The sequence below is a fragment of the Thalassophryne amazonica genome, chromosome 10 (assembly GCF_902500255.1).
Source record: "Thalassophryne amazonica chromosome 10, fThaAma1.1, whole genome shotgun sequence".
Lineage (NCBI taxonomy): Eukaryota > Metazoa > Chordata > Actinopteri > Batrachoidiformes > Batrachoididae > Thalassophryne > Thalassophryne amazonica.
In genome coordinates, this window is record NC_047112.1 from 105279890 (window position 1) to 105302807 (window position 22918).

The 22918-nt window shown below is 44.1% G+C and overlaps 1 protein-coding gene across 1 annotated transcript in view; it reads left to right on the forward strand.

Moving 5' to 3' along the window:
• crocc2 (ciliary rootlet coiled-coil, rootletin family member 2) overlaps window positions 1–22918 on the forward strand; it is a 326949-nt gene that overhangs the window by 217200 nt on the left and 86831 nt on the right. The window contains exon 21 of the mRNA XM_034179233.1: window positions 4430–4564. Within this exon, the coding sequence (XP_034035124.1) occupies window positions 4430–4564 (135 nt within the window). The remainder of the gene's footprint in view (window positions 1–4429; window positions 4565–22918) is intronic.

Below are 22918 nucleotides of genomic sequence, written 5' to 3' on the forward strand. Positions count from 1 at the left end.
ATATTACAGTCCAGGCAGCAAACAGCATTTTGTCAATAATTTCTGGCCTTGAATAAAGGCCTGCCTTGTTTAGGCGCTGGGCCTGAGCATAGTTTGAAAAAAATAAATGCTGAAGAGTTAAATTAAGGAAATACGGTAGTCAGGATTGAGCTAAAGATGACTGCAGCAATGTACAGAGACACCCTGGGTGAAAACCTGCTCCAGAGCACTCTTTATCTCCGACTGGGGAAATGGTTCATCTTTCAGCAGGACAATGACCCTAAGCATGCAGCCGAGATATCAAAGGAGTGACTTCAGGACAACTCTGAATGTCCTTGACTGGCTCAGCCAGAGCTCAGACCTGAATCTGATTGACCATCTCTGGAGAGATCTGAAAATGTCTGTGCACCAACGCTCTCCATCCAACCTGATAGAGCTTGAAATGTGCTACAAAGAGGAAAGAGCAAAACTGCCCAAAGATAGATGCGCCAAGCTTGTGGCATCATATTCAAGAAGACTTGGTTAGAGTGGGAGGTGTCTGGAACTCGATGTGATGTGGCAGCAAAGGTTGTGGGACCCAAATGCAAAAACTCACAGACAATGGAATTGAAATTGAAAGGCTTTATCGGTCAAAAAATGAGCTTGGATTCGGTACACAGTTAGGCAGTCATGGATGCAGAGGTACAAATAGTCAGCAGGCCAGGGCGTCGTCAAAAAGGCAGGCTCAGGTCTTTAACACAAGCAGACAAAGTACGTGGGCAGCAGCAAGACGAGGTCACAAAACAGAGCTGGGTCAGTACACGGCAAAACAAGGCAGAGCTATGAAAAGACTGGTACGAGGACTGTGAAAATCAACGAACTGGCGGGGCTTGAGTGAAGACAGAGAGTTTAAATAACCAAGGTGGAAATGAGGAAAGTGAGAACAGGTGTGTTGGAAGAACCAGGAAGAGGGCCTGGCAAACAGAAGAAACAGAAAAGTTCAGGTGGGCGTGACTTAGTGCAAAAATACTGAACAGCAAAAACCAAAAGGTAATTCTGATGAAGAAAAAACAGAAATTAACAAAATGCAGAGACAAGTGCAATGAGACAGAGATGAAAGAAAACAGAAAAAAACAACTAAACATCATGACATGCAAACAGAAAGAAATGACCCCAAAAACTAGTACATGTTAAAGTGGACAGACCTGCCAGAATATAAAAGACTAAGACAAAACTAGAACGGAACTGACCATGGCTAGAGTATAAAAACTAACAAGAACAAAATGGCAAACAAACCCACAGACTACAGAATAACAGATAATGCCTAAAATGACTAAACAGAAGACTAAGTGATAAACTGAAAACAAAAGCAGAGACAAAAGTAAACTTCACAGAAAAGGCCAGACTAAAGCATAATACAAGAAATTAAATAAACAGAACAAAACCAAGACTGAAGTGAAAACTAAGGTAACAATTAATGAAAACAATGTGGCAAAACAGCTACTAAGACAAAACTACACAATACATGAATGATGAATAGAAAACAAAACCAATGAAAACATGAACATGGCAGGAATGCAAATACAGATGTACAGAACAAGAAAGCAAAGATCAATGAAAAAGTCATAACAGAAAGCACATCAAGGGCAGGACCATGACAGGAGGAAAGAGTAAGATTAGGTTATGGTTAAGGTTAGGGTTGGGGTAGGAGTAGGGTTAGGAATAGTGACTTAAAAAAAACACAGTCACAGAAATTTGACTCATTTCGTCACGGGAGCACAAAAAAACATGACACTGGGCTGCTGTAACATAACAAAATGTGGAAAAAGTGAATATGCACTGTACAAATGGACAGAAAAGTGGAAGTAGTGTGCTACCAATCATGTTTTTGGTTGGTACATGGGTCATGCAATATGAGGTCATAGTACAGACTGTCTGATTTAATTTGAGGTTGTTACATGCAAATAATGGTTGAATACAGGGATTACAGCAATTTTTGTGTGTGCCCCCCTTTTTAATTGGACCAATAGTAATTGGAAAGTTGGTTGCCATGCTGTTTTGCAGGTGTGTGTTATTACCCTGTGCATTGATGCGATGTCTGTATGTGAACAAAATCCTATATACAGTATAACCTTATGTGTGTGTGTGTGCGTACGGGTTCATAGCCCATATATGGGCAGAACAATTGAGATCTGAACACTGACAAGCTCAGCTAACAGGCTAACCTTGGTTCTGGTTTTTATTAAATCATATTTTTGCAGTGCTGAGCTGTGGTTCTCATAACGGTTTTACATTGGTGTGGCTAATAAAAATTTTGGTCCCCTTATTTCCTCAGTAATCATGGATGAACTTAACCTAATGTCCTCAAGATACTAGCTACTAGATAGGTACTACAAATGCAAATACCATTAGCATCTTACCAATAAGCTCAGCTAAGAGGATAACTTCTGTTTGAGTGTTTATTGCATGATATTTTGAGGGACTGAACAGTGGTTCTCATAATGGTTTTTCTTTGGTGTGAGCATTAAAATTATTCATTCATTCACCTTCTACCGCTTAGTCCAATTAAGAGTCACGGGGGGCTGGAGCCTATCCCAGCAGCCATAGAGTGCAAGGCGGGGTACACCCAGGACAGGATGCCAGTCGCAGGGCCACAAACAGACAAACAAACACAGACACACCCACACACACACCTACAGACAATTTAAAGATTCCAATCCACCTAACCCGCATGTCTTTGGATGTGGGAGGAAACCGGAGCACCCGGAGAAAACCCATGCAAACACGCCGAGAACATGCAAACTCCACACTGAAAGGCCACGGGAATTGAACCCACAACCTTCTCGCTGTGAGGCAACAGTGCTAACCACTAAGCCACTGTGCTGCCCAGCATTAAAATTATGACCCACTTATTTCCTCACTAATTGTGGATTAACAGCCTAATGGCTTGAGGCATCTGACACCTGCTACACATGATAACACCGTTAGCATACAAAATTACATCACATGATATTTTCACTCAATGCAAATAATGGTGCACACACAGCACTGGAGTTACGTATGTGATCAAATTTTCATGTTCGAGTCAAAACTCGAGCAGCTGCATTCTGGACGATCTGCAAACCTGAAAACAAAGCATTACAAAAATCTATTCTGGATGAAGCAAACCATGGATCAATACCTCCGCATCAGCCAAAGATAAAATTGGTCTGATCTTTGCAAAATTTTGCAAATGATCCAAGTGCCAATCTTATCACCTCTTTAATATGTGCATCAAACGACTCATCAACACACCAAGATTCCAGTCTCACTGCACTGAATCATGCAGTCACCCAGAGAAATAGTAAATTACTCAAGTTTCAGTTTTGGTGGCCCAATGACCATCATCCCAGTCTTGCTTGAATTTGAAAAATGAAAGTTAGTTGACATTCTACTCCTCACAGCAACTAAATAGGCCTAATTTTTGCTCAGAGTAGCACTGTTAGTCCCATCTCCTACAGATACAGATACAACTACAAGAGGCAGATACAACTACAAATCATCAGCGTAACAATGAAAGTTCAGCCCAAAGCCACGAGTGATCTTACCCAACTGAGCTACATACAGGGAACATAACAATGGGCTAAGAACTGAACCCTGAGGGACACCAAGCCACTGGAAAATCAGATGAGACATTGTTGACAACACACTGGGATCGGCCCAATAAATATGACCTCAGCCACGAGATAACTGTACCACAGATACCAAAATAATTCTCATGTCTGTTCAATAGAACACCATGATCCATCATATCAAATACAGCGCTACGATCCAATAACAATAACACTTATGCAGAGTTTGATTCCAAATTAGTTAATAAACCATTTACCACCTTAACATGCATGGTGTGCATCAGCCCTCTGATGCCTTTCTTTCCATCATCATTTCATTGACAAGTCAGCAGATAAAAGGGCTGCAGTTTATTTTAAATGGTATATACTTCTTAAAGTTCAGATTGGTGAGGGAAGCTACAGTACACCTTGATAACACTGGGATTACAAGCATCAGTGACTGTGATTTGAGGGAATGAGCATACAAAAGCTTTGGCCTCTTGCTTCACTACTCATAGCTTCAATGGGTCAGGGAAAGCTAGTGAACCAAAATGTTGATTCAGGATTCTCCAAAAGCAAATGGAAGACTCTGTCCTAAATTTCACTTTTCTTAAGTTATTGTTCAAATACATATGGGCCTAACTGCAATGTAAAAGTATATAGTTCAGTAATTAGAGAGCTTTTTTTTGTCTGTACAGCTCAGAAACATCATTATATTTCTCACTGTCTATTCAAACACCATGTGTCTCGTCTGTATCCTGGTCAGTCCCTGAACTCTCAGTGAAAGTCTGACAGTGATGTACTTTGATCTGGAGCCAAGCAGACTTCTTTTCATGAGGTGTATTGCACATAACCGTGGCATTGTAATTGGATGTGCCCAGGCTTTATCCCAGAAGGAAGCAGAAAACTTTGGCCTGACAGAGAAGCTGGCAGCCCTGCAGCAGGACTTGGCATTAGCAGGCATGGAGGTGGAGTGCACGCAGAGGGATGCATTGAACAAACAGCAGCAGGACAAGGTAGAAACATTGTGCATCTGGTAACTTTCTATACTTATATACTGTTCTGCCTACTGTCCTTGTCAGACTTATTTTTATTTTTCTGCTCCTGTCTGTGTGTATCACTATAGGCTGAGTTGCAGTCGAGAATATATACAATTTTAATGTTACAACAAAATGTGGTTGGTTTTCTTTTCACCTCATTTTAAAAGGAAACAATGCAAACAACAGACAGTGACCACAAATGTCACAAAAACAGAGTTCATTATAGAAATAGTGACAAAAATAAACAGTGCTCACTGTATGCAGGGTTAGCCATAAATTAGAAAATATACTGAAAAACTGCATGAGGAGCTGCATAAATGTACACTGTGTGCACGATTAGGCAATTTGTGTTCCTTTCATTCATTCATTCACTTTCTATACCCGCTTATTCCAATTAAGGGTCACGGGGAGCTGGAGCCTATCCCAGCGGTCATTGGCGGAGAGTTGGAATACACCTTGGACAGGATGCTAGTTTATCATAGGGCCACATATAGACAGACCAACACATTTACACTCACCCTTACACATTCACACACCTACGGTCAATTTAAAGTGTCCACTTGACCTAACCTGCAGGTCTCTGGAAGTGGAAAGAAGATGGAGCACCAGGAGGGATCCCACACAAACAGGGGAGAACTTGGAAACTCCACACAGAAAGGACCAGGTTAGAAGTGAACCTGAAACCTTCTTGCTGTGAGGCAACACTGTTAAAAGACGAAGCCACTGTGCTGCCCTGGATTACTGTGTTGTACAACTAAAGGAAAAACAACTTTTTCCCATCTCTGTTATGTGTCGGACGCAGCCCGGAGAACCGACCAGCGTTTGAAGGACCCAGTATAAAATAAGCAGAGCATGGTACAAAGGATAACAGAGTTTAATAAACATAACAGTGATGTGATAAATATAACAAAAGAGTGCGCGGTCTGGCATGGTGGATTACGGTGTGCTCCCAGCAGCACTAACGGTCCGGAGCCAGAACCAGTTCGGACCCAAGGACCCCGCCGACACCCCCCAGGTGGCCGCGACAAACCGAGTCTGTGAATGAAGAAATCATCATGTGAGTCCACACTCCACACACAGAGAGACCGCTCAAAGGTGTACAAACAGCAAACACTTCCTGGCTTAATTACCAATCAGCTTCCCACCCTGCAGGCATGGAACACCCTGTTCACAAATTCACTGCAGTGGAAGCTGATTAAAACGACTAACATAACAGCTCAATATAATAAGGTGTGAGGGACACCACATTTACTGACTGTACAAATGTTAGTCACAAAACCTGACATACCTCAGGAAGTGTGCTGACGAGCGTGAGACCTCACCCTCTCCTCTTTCACAGACCATGCATCAAACCTGGACGTTCTCTGCATCCACTGATGATGAGATGGCTCTCGAGACGACGATCTCACCCGTCTGGTCACAAGGTTGAGTCTCTGGCAAATACACACTGTGTACTCCAGACTTAAATGCCACCATGTTCCAATCCGTGTAGATGCACCACAGCTGTGAGTCCTGATGAGCCGCAGGTGATCAGCCTCAGGTGATCAGGGTGAGGTCCTGGTAACTCAGCCACACAGCCACTCAGTCCCAAATGCGCACCACCTGGAAGGAAGACCAAAAGACAGAAACAGAAGACCAACAAAAGCCAGCCAGGCACGCCAGCCACAACAATCTCACCTGTTTATTTTCATTTATTAGAGTAAGTATAACAAATAAACACATTTTAAAAATATTCAGTGACTAATATTGGGACTCCGATGAGGGCGGTCGCATCTCCTTCACTCTCCCTTATCTCTGTTCTCTGCTTTAACCTTCAAGTCCCTACTTCACCAGACTGTGAATTTCTCAAATTATATTGGATACTGGATCTATTGGACTACTATTGGATTAACCATAGAATTGATCAGCTGGTCTCTGAATGCTATTGTCACCATTTTTTCTACAAGAAGGTCAGGACCGGGGGATCCTACCTGCCCAGATGGAATGCATCCTGCGGGCTATGTTCTCAACTCCTGGAGTTCCTGGCGTGTGGCATGCTTGGCGCGTTTCTCTGTTGAGGATTTATTCATTTTTGGTCTTATGGTAGCAGGGCTGGTACTTTTTGGCTTATGTGCTGCCCTGATCTACCGGAAAATTGGCAAGACAGCGTCATCAAGAACCACGGCCCCTCGCTTGTCCATCATGATTAACAAGGTTGGCAAGGCAGTGAATTCTCAGACTGCGATGACTCTTGAACTCAGGCGCAAATTGGATGACATCTTGGAGCAGATGTGCGCCTTGCAGTTGAAGTTGAAGATTTCAGAAGCCAGTGAATATTCTTAATTCATAATTGGGAATATTCTTAATTCATAATTGGGATTTGGTTGTTCAAGTGAAATTGTTAAAAGTGTTTTTCACTGCTCAAACCACAAAACTACAGGCTTATTAAGCCTGCAGGTCAAATTGCCCGACTGTTTTCCCTCCAGAGGAATTTCTTCGGCCTGGGGATCATTTGGCTGTTTCTTATCTCAACTCACAAATACAATAAACTGCTTTTCACAGGACTGAAGCATGCTCCATTCCCTCCCCCGCCCCCCCCCATCCCCCATCAAACACTCCCCACTCCGGCGTCTGCTCACGTCATTCCTTTCCCCTTCTGCGGGGATGGTGCAGTTTTAGCTGCAGCCCCCATTCCTCCCCCCAAGCTGACGGCGGCGCATCTCAGGGTTGCTGTGTGGCCTTCACCCACTTGCCTCAATTCGGATAACGGACTTCTTCAAGCTTAGCGCACATAAACAATGTCAAATGTGTATGTGCTGTCTTTAATTCTGATGTGTGCCATTATTACGGTAAACAAGTAATAATTGTGGACTAATTGCTGTCTGGGGTAACTGGAGTGTAAACATAATGTCTCCACTGTGAAATCAATAAAGTATATCTCATCTCATCTCATCTCATGTAGCCACCCTTCTTTTCAGTAACTGCCATGATCTTTCCATCCATGGAGTCTGTCAGTTTGTTGATGTCAGTTTTTCAAATGTTGTTCAAGGAGATGTATTTTTTCCCCTCCCTGTATATCTCATGTTTAAGAAGAGCCCACAAGATCTCAATAGTGCTTCAGTCAGGCGAGGAAAGGGGCCATGTCATTACTCTGTCATCTTTGAGGCCTTTGCTGGCTAGACAAACAGTGGTGTACTTGGATGCATGTGATGGAGCAGCTGCATCCTGCATAAAAATCATGGCCTTCTGGAATGATGATGACTGTTTGCTGTAGCACTGCTTGAAGAAAGTATCAGCAACCACATGCGGCATCTGTCAGAAACAGTGCACATCAAGACCTGGCCTGTTCAGTCATCTACGCATCAACCAGTTGACCAAGAGGGATTGTCACGATGATGACAGTGAGGAGTGAGCCAGCTCATCTATCAAGAGTCACTCTCATTTCATCTTTTCATCAGGATAATGGGTTCCCGGTATTGTCACATTTAGTCCTTCTGAAATCTTTTGCAGTTAATTTGCATCTGTTCTTCATTCCTTTCTTTCCACACCTATTGTTGACTATTTGCAAAGGTATTTGATTGTTCAGTGATCGGGTCTCAGTAGCTTGACCATTCCAAGTGTGTTGCATTGTTCTGACAGGAATTTTGCAATTTTTGATCTTTCAGTGTCTGTTGAGCTTCATTTTTGTCCCATTTTAGCTGAGCTAAAGAAGCTGTCTAACAATTATGCACATCTTGATGTAGGGTGTTAATCACTATAAGCCACACCCTCCCTCATTACACAAATATATATCACCTGAGAATGCTTAAATCCAATAAGCATTCAGGATTATATAGCTTGGAGTTACCAAATATGCATTGAAATTGTCACTGAATGACATACCTTTGTGGCAGGGCCACAGTGGGCGGGGTTCAAACACCAAATTGCTCATACTTGAGAACAAGGCTCTACTAGGTCAACCAAAGGGAGACTCCCCACTAGCCAAACTAGTAGGAACATCTTTTCAATCTGGACTTCACCATGGTACAAAATTATATTAAGGCTAGTATCTCACTGTGCTTGTCACACCCTACGAACAGCATCTGCTGGGAAATTCACACAGTTCAGCACAAGGTTCACTCACCATTCACTGACCCCTTGCCTCACTTGCGGGGTGGCGCTTGCATATAGCATGCTTTTTGACCAGACCAAAAAATGTGCACGATAAACTCCTTCACTAAATCGTCAGTCGTGCACCTTGTATCCCTCACCGCTTAGTCTCTCCAACTCAGAATATGCGCAACATGTGAGACAACTTGTGAGGAGTTGACACATGTTTCCTTTTATATGATTGTGGAGGAACAGCAATTCTGGAAGTGGCCAGAAGTGTTCAGCAGCCTCCAGCCACCTGGCTTTGCAGCCGGCTGACACCCACCGGCTGTGCATGCGAGTGAACAGGCTGGATGCGTCTTGTCCTGCCACAGACGAGCTGCTCAAACCAGACTATTATGTTTACATCTTTTTCTGAGGACACAAGTGAAAATTAAGTTTATTGCGGTGGGCTGGTGGCGACCCTTGTGCATGTGAGGACAGCGTGCTGGATGGACAATGTCAGCACCAGAGTGCTTCATTCTTTTATTTTATTTTTGCTAAGGACCACATTGGAAATAACTTTAAGGTTCAGATACTTCATGCACGCATGGACAGCATGGTACCTGTGCATCCTGTCCCACCACAGAGGAGCACAGAAGTTTTATGTGCATCCCCCCTGTGAACACACAGTCCGGCTGTGCATGCACACTGGACTGTGTGTTCACAGGGGGGCCACAGAACCGGATTTCCTGTGTTTTTGTCTTTTTATTTATTTACTTTTCTGAGAACTGCAATCTAATGCTGCTGGACCACCTGCAGCCTTGGTGTACGCAGGAATAGCGGGCTACACCTGAGAAGAATGCGGACAAGGCGATCTGGATTTATTATTATTTTCATTGTCTGTGAGGACGTCGACGTAACTTGAGAGACACAGCTGCTGGACAAAATTCTTTAAGTCCATGAGTGGCTGTTCACAATTTTGTTATTGGTTTTTTAATTATTATTTGTTATTACTTATTTATTTATTCATTGTTTTCAGAACTTTTTCTGTCTAAAGTCCAGGAAATTTGTACAGCCTCTTTCACATAATAGCAGTGTAATAGTCCACATCCATCCTGAGCACTATGTGTGCAACCGTCATCATTTCAGCCATGTTACTGGCACTGAACATCCATGAGAGTGCCGCACAGCATTTGTTCTCTTACACTCCACCAAGACGCTGTGGGTCATGAGAGAGGACAAAACGTTATGTCTAGTTTCTCCAAATGTATAACTGCTTTAGAGTTGTCTGTGTGTCTTGGCGGCTTGCCTCACGAGTGTCCTACTTGCATGGTGACTAATTTTGGAGATCTGCCTACTCCAAACAGATGTACCATACAGTACCATACTATTTGTGATTCTTCATGGTTAAGTCAGTGAAGAAGGTCCTGGGTTTGCTTCCAATTTGGTCCTTTCTGAGTGGACTTTACATGTTTTCAAGTTTGCGTGGGTTCCCTACAGATGCTCTGGTGTTGTGTGTTGGGGGGGTGTGGCTGGACGTTTTGGTGTTCTTTTCTTTTCTTTGCTCTCCAGGTGGTATGCAAACTGATTTATTGTCTGTGGAGGAGGTGCTGGCAGAAGAGTCCTTCACCCTCATCAACGTAATGTGCAGCACCTGTGGATGGTGCTCACGTGCAACCTTAAAGACTTTCAGCTGAAGCAGATAATGAGATAGCATTCTGCATTTAAGCCATGTGTGATTCAAGCAGAATTGCCGGGAACTCGACCTTGTGACGTTCGTTTGTGAGACGCTGAGGACCGCGCCTGGGTTTGACACATCGTGCCTGTGAAGGAGGACGGGTGAGGGACACATGCTGTCAGCACACATCAGAGGTGATTGATTGTCTGAATAATCGTTAACAGTAACTTGGTATTTTGTTACGCAGTATATTTGAACATTGATGAGAATTGTGCAGCTCGCTTCTCACTGCCGTGGCGTGCGGACTGATGATCCTCCACCTGTTGTGAGAAGCTGCTCATTTACATAAAGCTTAAATTCAGACCTGAATGTGTTGCTGATAGTGTGTGCCTTTGAAGGATATTAGTTGTAGCTGCTGACTTAGCTCACCTTTTCTATCCTTCGCAGAGTCGGTTTGTCGTGTCCACCTGGGGGTGTTTGGTGGTGAACGTGGGTCCAGAAGCGCCGGGCTTCGATCCTTTTGGGCGCTGGAGAGCGTGCCGTCCTTCACTCCACCAGACTGATGCAGTTTACGTTGGTACACTTTGTATTGCACAGAAGGGGGAAAAATAAAATTGTTTTGTTATTGGAACCGCTTTCTGGTTGTTTTAGCGCTGGGTTCCGTCAGACGCAGGTCCGCTCCTCAACCCGCGTCGACACATAACAGTAGTTCCCGGCCATTCCAAAATGGACCCAGCGGCAGAGGCGGTTCCGTTTGCCGAAAGAGTTCAAGAACACTTGGAGAAAATATGGGAGCAATTACAGCATCTCGCAAACCAAATTAAACAAACAGACGCCCGTGTTATGGAGCTTGCAGCGCAAGCCGTTCCGCTTCCTGCTGCTCCAGCTGCGGCACCATCGATACCGGTGCAGATAACTCCGTCCCCCAGAGATTCAGCGTCCGAACCGATTGTTTGTCATCCGGAGCCTTATGCGGGAGACGTTGAAGCCTGTGCTTCGTTTTTGATGCAGTGTTCTCTGGTTTTTGCTCAGCGACCGGCTTCCTTCTCTTCTGATGGTAGCCGTGTCTCATATGTGACAAATTTGCTCCGAGGTGACGCCTTAGTTTGGGTCACTGCGTTGTGGAGTAATAACTCGCCATTGTTAGGATCCTTTAAGGATTTCTCCCGGGAGTTCCGACCGTTTTTTGACCATCCGGTGAAAACGAATACCATTGCCCAACAGTTGCTGAATCTCAGGCAGGGGAGGCGGAGTGCGGCGGAGTATTCCGTGGATTTCCGGATTTTTCTGCTCAGTCCGGTTGGAATGCCGCAGCTTTACGAGGAGTGTTTGTGGATGGTTTAAATGAGTCATTAAAAGACGAGCTAGCAGTCCGGGACGAGCCAAACGATTTAGATGAGCTAATATCTTTGGTGATTCGTCTAGATGATCGGATGAAGGAGCGTGGACGCGAGAGAGGGCGGCCATCAGAACGGGTGTTTTCGTCTCGGGGCTTTCCCCGACACAGATCTGGGCTGCCTCTTCTTCACCCCACTGAGACTCCTCCGACGGGACCTCTGGCTCTTCTTGCAGATGAGCCCATGCAGCTCGGACGAGCTGAAGCCGCTATATTGCCCCGTCATATAAGCGTCAAGAAAAATAGTGGTGATGTCTCTCCAGGTGTTCTGGGACAGGCAAAATAATACACACACACAAAAAAAAAAAAGTGTTTGGGCTAATGTTTTTTTTCTGAAAGGGGTTATGAATTGTTTGGGGAGTCAGAGGCGTTTCTGGTGGAGTGAACGACAGGCGGTTCGAGGCCCGTCTGGACTGAGTTGATCGTTGGTTTTTATTATTAGTATTTAGGTATTTTCTGTTTGGGTTTAGGGTCGTTTTGTTTTGTTGTTTTTTATTTCCCTACTTCCCTAACCCCAACCTTACTCGCCCCAAGACCGTTCGTCTTGGGGGTTGTGGGGTGGTGCAGGTTGGTCACGCTGAGCGTTCTCAGAAGACCTCTGCACCTAGGGGGGTTGTTAGGGGCGTTTTTTCTGGTTTGGTTAGGGCCCGGTTCCACTCCAGCCTCGGTGGGCCTTTGTACCGTTTGTCATTGGTGTTGCCGGGGTGTGGTGCAGCGGGAACATACCTCAGTCGGAGGGGTGGGCCGATCTGTTGCCGTTCGCCATTTCGGTAGTTCCACCCCTCCCGATAGGCTGGGGTATGGTCGGGTTGAGACACCGGACGTATTTTCGGTTTTCCGCTGCGCCTTGGGGTTGGGGCCGGGTTAGTTTTTCCTGTTCCCTTCCCCGGCTTGATATTTTGTGCCGTTCGCCTAAATTGAGCCGCCGAAAGGCTCTGGGAGGGATCTGGGGTCTTTCGGGGTGCTGGGGAAGGTAACAGGGTTTATCGGTTGTTTTTATTTGCCCCCGGGGTTGTTTAATGTAGTCCTCCGGGGGTTAGAATTTTGTGTTTTTTGTTTCCTTCCAGGTTCCACCTCCAGGGTTGATGGGACGGTCCTCTGGGGGGAATTGGCTTGTGGGGCCGACTGGCCAAGTGTGGCCGGGTCTGGGGTTCCTGGGTTGTGGGGAGGGTGCCTCCTGGGGTTTGATGGTACGGTCCTCTGGGGGGCGCCGTTGCTCCATGTGTACCTGGGGACCTCTGTGGGATTCCGGCTTTGGCTATTCCTCCTGGAACTGGCGGTAAAGGCCTTCTGGGGGGTGTTGGGCTCTGCAGGTCGTTTTGGGGGGGTTGTTTGTTATTTTTCTTTATGCATTTACGTTTGTATTGTGTTTGTGGGGGTGTGTTGGGTTTTTGCATTTGGGAGTTTTTCTTTTCTTCCCGGGGTTGGATGGGACGGTCCCCTGGGGAGGTTTTGGGTGGGTTTTATGTTTTTCTTGTATGTTGGGTTGTATTAGGGACTGTTTTGGGGTTTTTGTTGATGCCAGCCGGCCTTCCAGCTGTGGTGCCCTGTCCTGCTGTCTGTGGTGGACCTTGGGAGCGTTACGCTGTCTGCTTCTTGACGAGGACCCCGGAGGGAGGTGCTGTTCTCGGACCTGGCCTGTTCGGTCGCCGGGAGACTTCCCGTTAAAGGGGGGGTACTGTTGTGTGTTGGGGGGGTGTGGCTGGATGTTTTGGTGTTCTTTTCTTTTCTTTGCTCTCCAGGTGGTATGCAAACTGATTTATTGTCTGTGGAGGAGGTGCTGGCAGAAGAGTCCTTCACCCTCATCAACGTAATGTGCAGCACCTGTGGATGGTGCTCACGTGCAACCTTAAAGACTTTCAGCTGAAGCAGATAATGAGATGGCGTTCTGCATTTAAGCCATGTGTGATTCAAGCAGAATTGCCGGGAACTCGACCTTGTGACGTTCGTTTGTGAGACGCTGAGGACCGCGCCTGAGTTTGACACATCGTGCCTGTGAAGGAGGACGGGTGAGGGACACATGCTGTCAGCACACATCAGAGGTGATTGATTGTCTGAATAATCGTTAACAGTAACTTGGTATTTTGTTACGCAGTATATTTGAACATTGATGAGAATTGTGCAGCTCGCTTCTCACTGTCGTGGCGTGCGGACTGATGATCCTCCACCTGTTGTGAGAAGCTGCTCATTTACATAAAGCTTAAATTCAGACCTGAATGTGTTGCTGATAGTGTGTGCCTTTGAAGGATATTAGTTGTAGCTGCTGACTTACCTCACCTTTTCTATCCTTCGCAGAGTCGGTTTGTCATGTCCACCTGGGGGGTGTTTGGCGGTGAACGTGGGTCCAGAAGCGCCGAGCTTCGATCCTTTTGGGCGCTGGAGAGCGTGCCGTCCTTCACTCCACCAGACTGACGCAGTTTACATTGGTACACTTTATATTGCACAGAAGGGGGAAAAATAAAATTGTTTTGTTATTGGAACCGCTTTCTGGTTGTTTTAGCGCTGGGTTCCGTCAGACGCAGGTCCGCTCCTCAACCCGCGTCGACACATAACACTCTGGTTTCCTGTCACTTCCAACTACATTCAGGTTAGGAGTATTCGTGACTTTAAATTGACCGTAGTTGTGAGTAAAAGTGTGAATGTGTTTGCCTGTCTATATAGGTCAGCCCTGTGGTAAGTTGGATCCTGTCCAGAGTGTACCCTGTCTCCTTCCCAGAGAACACTGAGATAGGGTGCATCCTCACATGTGTCATGATCTCTGTCTGTCTGCCCTTATCCTCTGCAACCCCCTTGTGACAGTTCCTGGTGTTATTATTTGGAGTTCCCTGTGGGTTTTCATGTCTGTGTCTGTCTTTTTCTTTTGCTTCCCTCTTATGTCCATCCTGGGTTTAGTTTGATTATTTATTGCAGTTTTGTTCCCTTATGTGTATAATTTATAAATTGTTTCCCCTGTGCCAACTCAACTACTTGTTTGAGTTGCCTTTATGTATGTTGTTACTCCCAGTGTCTTTGATACACTTCCTGTCTTATTTCGGTGGTCCCAGTTTCCTTGTGCGTTTTGGTTAACTTCCTGTGACCTTTCCAAAGCTGTTTCCAATTAGTGGTTACCCTCACCTGTTTTCCATCTGTGTGATTACCTTCTGTGTGTATTTATACCCCTGTGTTCCTCCCGTGTGGCTTGAGTGTTTGTACTTTGTTGCTTTCTTCTTGCCATTACTTCTAGTGTTTCTCAGTGAGTGTCTTCTTCTTGTTGACATTTGTGAATGTTTGACATAGCTTGCTGTTTGGACACTTTTGCTGTTAATTGGCTCTCGTGTTTTTGGACCATTCGCTGCCTCTCTGACCGCGCTCCTGCCTATCCCCTCACGGACACTGTTGCCAGTTGTGGACTACGCTCCTGTGTACTGACCTTTGACCCTTCCTACATGAGTCATTAAAGACTGAGTTTTTGAACTTGCTGGTGCACATTCTGATCACATGGAATGTAAATCATGCATTATTTTTTCAGTGTGGTTCCCCCTGTCACCCACATGGCTGGCCCTCGGATGTTTTTTGTTTGTCCCACTTGTTGTTTTGGTGCGTTTGTGTGTGTGTGTGCCTGCCTTCTGGCACCCTCCGCCCTCCCTGCTTGTGGTCTGGTGTTTGTGCCCGCCATCCAGGTCCCTCTGCCCTCCCCATTCCTGTTTCCTGTGTCTTCTGCCCGTTTTGTTTTTCGGTGTCTGGTGCCACTTCTCTGACCGCTCTCCTGCCTATCCCCTCACGGACACTGTTGCCAGTTTTGGACTGCTCGCCTGTGTACTGACCTTTGACCATTCCCATGTGAGTCATTAAAGACTGTTTTTAAACATGATGGTGTTTTCTCTGCATTGGAGTCTGATCTGTTCTTCCACTCATGACAATGTGACCCTTAACAGGCATGTGGGTTTAGTAAATGGAAGAATGACAGGATCTGGGAAATGTTCATGTATCCCTCCCTTGACCTGATTCGAGAGAAAACTGGCTGTAAAAGTGATGATTTACTCTAAATTCATCAATGCCTGCCAATGTCACACATACATTTTATATACACTCAACAAAAATATAAACGCAACACTTTTGGTTTTGCTCCCATTTTGTATGAGATGAACTCAAAGATCTAAAACTTTTTCCACATACACAATATCAACATTTCCATCAAATATTGATCACAAACCAGTCTAAATCTGTGATAGTGAGCACTTCTCCTTTGCTGAGATAATCCATCCCACCTCAGGTGTGCCATATCAAGATGCTGATTAGACACCATGATTAGTGCACAGGTGTGCCTTAGACTGTCCACAATAAAAGGCCACTCTGAAAGGTGCAGTTTGTTTTATTGGGGGGGGATACCAGTCAGTATCTGGTGTGACCACCATTTGCCTCATGCAGTGCAACACATCTCCTTCGCATAGAGTTGATCAGGTTGTCAATTGTGGCCTGTGGAATGTTGGTCCACTCCTCTTCAATGGCTGTGCGAAGTTGCTGGATATTGGCAGGAACTGGTACACACTGTCGTATACGTCGGTCCAGAGCATCCCAAACATGCTCAATGGGTGACATGTCCGGTGAGTATGCCGGCCATGCAAGAACTGGGACATTTTCAACTTCCAAGAATTGTGTACAGATCCTTGCAACATGGGCCGTGCATTATCCTGCTGCAACATGAGGTGATGTTCTTGGATGTTGGCACAACAATGAGCCTCAGGATCTCATCACGGTATCTCTGTGCATTCAAAATGCCATCAATAAAATGCACCTGTGTTCTTAGTCCATAACAGACGCCTGCCCATACCATAACCCCACCACCACCGTGGGCCACTCGATCCACAACATTGACATCAGAAAACCGCTCACCCACACGACGCCACACACGCTGTCTGCCATCTGCCCTGGACAGTGTGAACCGGGATTCATCCGTGAACAGAACACCTCTCCAACGTGCCAAACGCCAGCGAATGTGAGCATTTGCCCACTCAAGTCGGTTACGACGACGAACTGGAGTCAGGTCGAGACCCCGATGAGGACGACGAGCATGCAGATGAGCTTCCCTGAGACGGTTTCTGACAGTTTGTGCAGAAATTCTTTGGTTATGCAAACCGATTGATTCAGCAGCTGTCCGAGTGGCTGGTCTCAGACGATCTTGGAGGTAAACATGCTGGATGTGGAGGTCCTGGGCTGGTGTGGTTACACGTGGTCTGCGGTTGTGAGGCTGGTTGGATGTACTGCCAAATTCTCTGAAACGCCTTTGGAGACGGCTTATGGTAGAGAAATGAACATTCAATACATGAGCAACATCTCTGGTTGACATTCCTGCTGTCAGCATGGCAATTGCGCGCTCCCTCAACTCTTGCGACATCTGTGGCATTGTGCTGTGTGATAAAACTGCACCTTTCAGAGTGGCCTTTTATTGTGGACAGTCTAAGACACACCTGTGCACTAATCATGGTGTCTAATCAGCATCTTGATATGGCACACCTGTGAGGTGGGATGGATTATCTCAGCAAAGGAGAAGTGCTCACTATTACAGATTTAGACTGGTTTGTGAACAATATTTGAGGGAAATGGTGATATTGTGTATGTGGAAAAAGTTTTAGATCTTTGAGTTCATCTCATACAAAATGGGAGCAAAACCAAAAGTGTTGCGTTTATATTTTTGTTGAGTGTATATATATATATATATATATATATATATATATATATATATATACACATATATATACACACACATACAAGGTCTATTAGAAAAGTATCCGACCTTATTATTTTTTTCAAAAACCATATGGATTTGAATCACGTGTGATTACATCAGACATGCTTGAACCCTCGTGGGCATGCGAGAGAGTCGCCCACCCTCTCGTCGATTTTTTTCATTGTTTAGGAATGGCTCAGAGACTGCTGCTTTGTTTGATCAAATTTTTTAAAAACTGTAAGGCACAACTGAGTGGACACCATTCGATAAATTCAGCTGGTTTTCGGTAAAAATTTTAATGGCTGATGAGAGATTTTGGTCTGGTAGTGTCGCCGTAAGGACAGCCCACGGTGCCTGACGGCGATCTGCACTTCGAGGCTGCAGCGTCTCGCAGTTTCAAGTTAAAAATTTACACATTTCAGGCTCTGTTGACCCAGGAAGTCATCAGAGAACAGAGAACTTTCAGAAGAAGTCGGCATGAGGAGTTTATTCGGACATTCCATTGTTAACGGACATTTTTTAATGAAAGAACGTGCGGGCAGAGTCGCATGTCGGGCCGGACCCGACCGCGGGGGTTCGCGACAGGAAAAACACCTCCGTTGGAAATCTTAACGGACAAGTTGGAACATGCCCAAGCTGTTAAACAATTTCTCAGTTACTCACTTGTTGAAAGCCACCAAAAGCCGCCTGAATTTTACAAATGGTTTTCAACACGGAGGTGTTTTTCCTGTCGCGGCGCACACAGATTCACTGAGTCCTCACGGAAACGACTTGGCGAATTTGCGCACACGTCTTTCATTACAAAATGTCCTTAAACAGTAGAATGTCTGCATAAAGTCCTCATGCCGGCCTCTTCTGAATCTTCTCTGTTCTCTCACGACGTCCTGGGTGAATTAAGCCTTAAATTAGAATGTTTTCAGGTCGAAACAGGCCGAGGACGGCGCCTGGAAGCGCTGCGCGACGTCCCGCTCCGTGGGAAGTCCTTACACCGACAGAAACACCCCATAATCTCTCATCAGCCGTTAAACTTTTCACCGAAAACCAGCTTAATTTCTCGAATAGTGTCCACTCGGATATTCCTCACAGGTCCAGAAAAAATTTTGATAAAGCAACGCGCGCCATGTCGAGCAGCGTGTGAAACAAAGGAATTCAGCCGAGAGGGCGGGACCACATCTCACTCAAGGCCTGCCCACAGGGAAATGACGTCACCGACACGTGTGAAAAAAACTCACGCATGCGCACGAGGGTTCAAGCATGATTGGTGTAATCGCACGTCATTCAAATCCATATAGTTGTTCAAAATGTCAAATGTGACAAAATCTTTTGGGCCATATGTTGCTCTTGTTCCACTAATAAAATAAAGGATCTGTGCCAAATTTTATTGTAATCGGACATTGTTTAGGGGTCCCCCACAAAGCAACAATTTTCCCCAAACAAGCAATGTAGTAATCCAGTAATTCCAGTAATGTTCTCCTCTGGGTGACCAGTCAACCACCACTTTTTGTGATTAGAAGCCATCACATGTACCTGTAAAAGAAAAATAATGGCATCAGAGTCTTCCCCTGTTAGGGTGATGTTGCCTTGCCAGCGGAGAAGGAGGAAAATGTGTCACTCTGGGGGACCTCTTAATCTTATCTGATTGAGTTCCAATTTGGTCTGCACCTATAAAACCCCAAGTGGATCAAAAACAATATGTGGCCCAAAGTCTCTCACAACTTCTACTTTTCACTATATAACATGAACAGCCCTAATATACGAGGCCTGTCCATAAAGTATCGTACCTTTTTATTTTTTTTTAAACTATATGGATTTGATTCATATGTTTTCACGTCAGACAAGCTTGAACCCTTGTGCGCATGTGTGAGTTTTTCCACGCCTGTCGGTGACGTCATTCGCCTGTGAGCACGCCTTGTGGAAGGAGTGGTCCCGCCCCGTCGTCGGATTTTCATTGTCTGGAAATGGCGGAATGATTTGGGGTTTTTTTCCATCAGAATTTTTTCAGAAGCTGTTAGAGACTGGCACCTGGAAACTATTCGAAAAATGTATCTGGCTTTCGGTGAAAATTTTACGGGCTTCACAGAGAATAAGGTCTGTTAGTACAGCTTTAAGGATCCCTTTAAGGACTCTCAGCGCGCCGTGCTCTGAACTGCGACGACACGGCACAAGCCACCGGACCATTTCTGAGCTGATGGCTCTGTGGATACGAGGCTGTCGTGTGCTCTTTCTCTGGTTATCACAAGAGCTGGACATCAACCATTTTCCGTCAGATTTCACTTTTAACAAGAGATTTTGTCATGGAAAGCCGCACGGAGGCTTCGCGCATCACGACCGATTCGCTTTGGAAGCGAGACAAAGGAACACCTCCGTTTCGGCATGTCATGTGTCTTGTGCTTTATACAAAAATCTCCATCATGTCCAAGAGCTGTCCCAAATAATCCCCACTACAAAACACAGTCATATCATCAGCAAATAAAATACAACTCACAATTTGAAAACCAAACATACATCATTAATATATAAAAGAAACAACAACGGCCCACCCCACATTTAATCTTCAAAAATTGATAATTTATCCCACCAATAAGGACACACTGGTACCTGTTGTGTAAATAGCTAGCTATGCAGTCATGTACCAGTCCTCTGATGCCATACTTCTGTAATTTATCCAATTGTAAAGTGTGAGCTATAGTGTCAAATGCTTTCTGTAGTTATTCTCGATTGCAGTTGTAATTTGTTCAACAAAGTCAATTAAAGCCAATATTCTTTCTAAATCCATATTGCTGTTCACTGAGTATATGGTGTTTAGTTATAAAATCATTTATCCTCTTTACAAATACCTCTTCCAGAATTTTTGAAAATTGTGGTAACAATGAGATTGGCCTGTAGTTTGAAAATACATGTTTGTCACCAGATTTGAACAGCGGTATCATTTTACTTATTTTCATTTTGGAAGGAAATTTCCCACTCATTAATGACAATTTACAAATATGCTAAAACTTTAGCAATACAATCAATACTATTCTTTATCAAAAACATATCAAAATTGTAACTTTTGATTTTTTTTTATTTTTGAATCCAGAATTGTATTAATTGTTTTACTGTCGTCCAAAGAACATGTTTTAGAGGAGAGACTTGAATTTGCTATGTTTTTACCCACATTAACAAAATAATCATTAAAATGATCTGCCATAGCTTTATTTTCTTTCATGATTATCTCAGTATTTGTGTAAAAATAAGCTGGATAATCTTTAACAACTTTTTCTTTTTAATGGTTTCATTTCAAAGCTTCCAAGTGCCTTTAATATTGGCTTTATTTTTTCCAGTAAATCACCAGAGTACTGCTTCTTAAAAGATCTCATAATGTTAATGTATTTTCAGAAATCTTATATTTTCTGAAAGAAAATATGAGATATACAAATATTTTTTTCTTTTTACATGCATTCTGAAGTCCCTTTGTGACCCAAGATTTATGTCACATGCGTTCTAAATGTCATGTCTGTCTGACAGGACACGCATGTTGGGCTGTGAGGTCTGTGAGCAGTGCTCTGTGGGACAAGCCAACAGTGTGACAAATACGCCACTTTCAGTCATGTATCAGCAGAAATACACCATAACAAACACCGTTTGGTCAGATATCACAGCGATTTTTCTCTTTTTAAAAAATATGTTTCTCTGCTTCTTGATTTTAGCCCTTTCACGCTTCTGTTAAAAGACAGTGATTGTAGCGCAGTGGTAAAGTTTCCGTCTGGTAATCAGAGCTTATGGTTTCAAATCACGTGAGTGGCATTTATTTTTTAATTAACCAGTGTTATTTAACTGTGGGGTTCTGTATTGCCTCCCCTTTTATTTATTATTTATATCAAACCAGTGATATTCACTAATTATACAGCTGTTTTTTATTTTATTTTCAGTGGCACAATGTGGTGGAGCTCCTCGCACTGTGTTCCTGCTCGCGTGACACCGTCGCGTGCATGACACCGTCGCACCAGGATTGTGCACACCTGCTCATTGGCTCAGTGTTTTCGTGGTTGCTCCTACAAGCTGTTCCACTGTGAGTCACCCTGATTTGTACTTATTCGTACTACATATGAAGGGGCCCTAACATCTGTTAATATATTGTCGATAAGTGTCGATGTATTCCTAGTTATCCTAGTTGGATGTGCAATCACTGAATACAATTCCATACAAAGCACATAATTTATAAATTCCTTTATTTGTAACTGACTATTAGGATTTAGGAAATCTATATTAAAGTCTCCACAAACAAATAATAGCTTATTATTTTGAATTGTGTTGTACATTTCTATCAGTTTATCCACAAAAATATTTGTTTGATCCAGGAGCTCAATAAATACAGCTTATAATTATGTTTTTGATTTTTCAGATTTAATTTCCACTGTAACATTTTCCAAAAAAATGACATACTTTGAATAATTTCACTTTGATTTGAACTAACATACAACCCAAGTTCCAATGAAGTTGGGACATTGTGTAAAAGGTAAATAAAAATAGAATACAATTATTTGCAAATCCTCTTCAACCTATATTCAATTGAATATACCACGAAGACAAGATATTTAATGTTCAAGCTGATAAACTTTGTTGTTTTTGTGCAAATATTTGCTCATCTTGAAATGGATGCCTGCAACACGTTTCAGAAAAGTTGGGACGAGGCAACAAAAGACTGGGAAAGTTGATGAATGCTCAAAGAACACCTAATTGGAAACAGGTGAGTGTCATGATTGGGTATAAAAGGAGCATCCCCAAAAGACTCAGCCATTCACAAGCAAAGATGCGGCAAGGATCACCACTTTGTGAACAACTGCATGAAAAAAAGTCCAACAGTTTAAGAACAGTGTTTCTCAACATTCAGTTGCAAGGAATTTAGGGATTCCATCATCTACAGTCCATAATATAATCAGAAGATTCAGAGAATCTGGAGAACTTTCTACACATAAGCGGCAAGGCCGAAAACCAACATTGAATGCCCGTGACCTTTGATCCCTCAGGCGGCACTGCATTAAAAACCAACATCATTGTATAAAGAATCTTACAGTGTGGGCTCAGGAACACTTCAGAAAACCATTGTCAGTTAACACAGTTCGTCGCTACATCTACAAGTGCAAGTTAAAACTCTACCATGCAAAGCGAAAGCCATACATCAACAACATCCAGAAATGCCGCCGCCTTCTCTGGGCCTGAGCTCATTTGAAATGGACAGATGCAAAGTGGAAAAGTGTGCTGTGGTCTGATGAGTCCACACTTCAAATTGTTTTTGGAAATCATGGTCGTTGTGTCCTCTGGACAAAAGAGGAAAAAGGCCATCCAGATTGTTACCAACACAAAGTTCAAAAGCCAGCATCTGTGATGGTATGGGGGTGTGTTAGTGCCCATGGCATGGGCAACTTACAAATCTGTGCTGGCACCATTAATGCTTAAAGGTACATCCAGGTTTTGAAGCAAGCCATCCAAGCAACGTCTTTTTCAGGGACGTCCCTG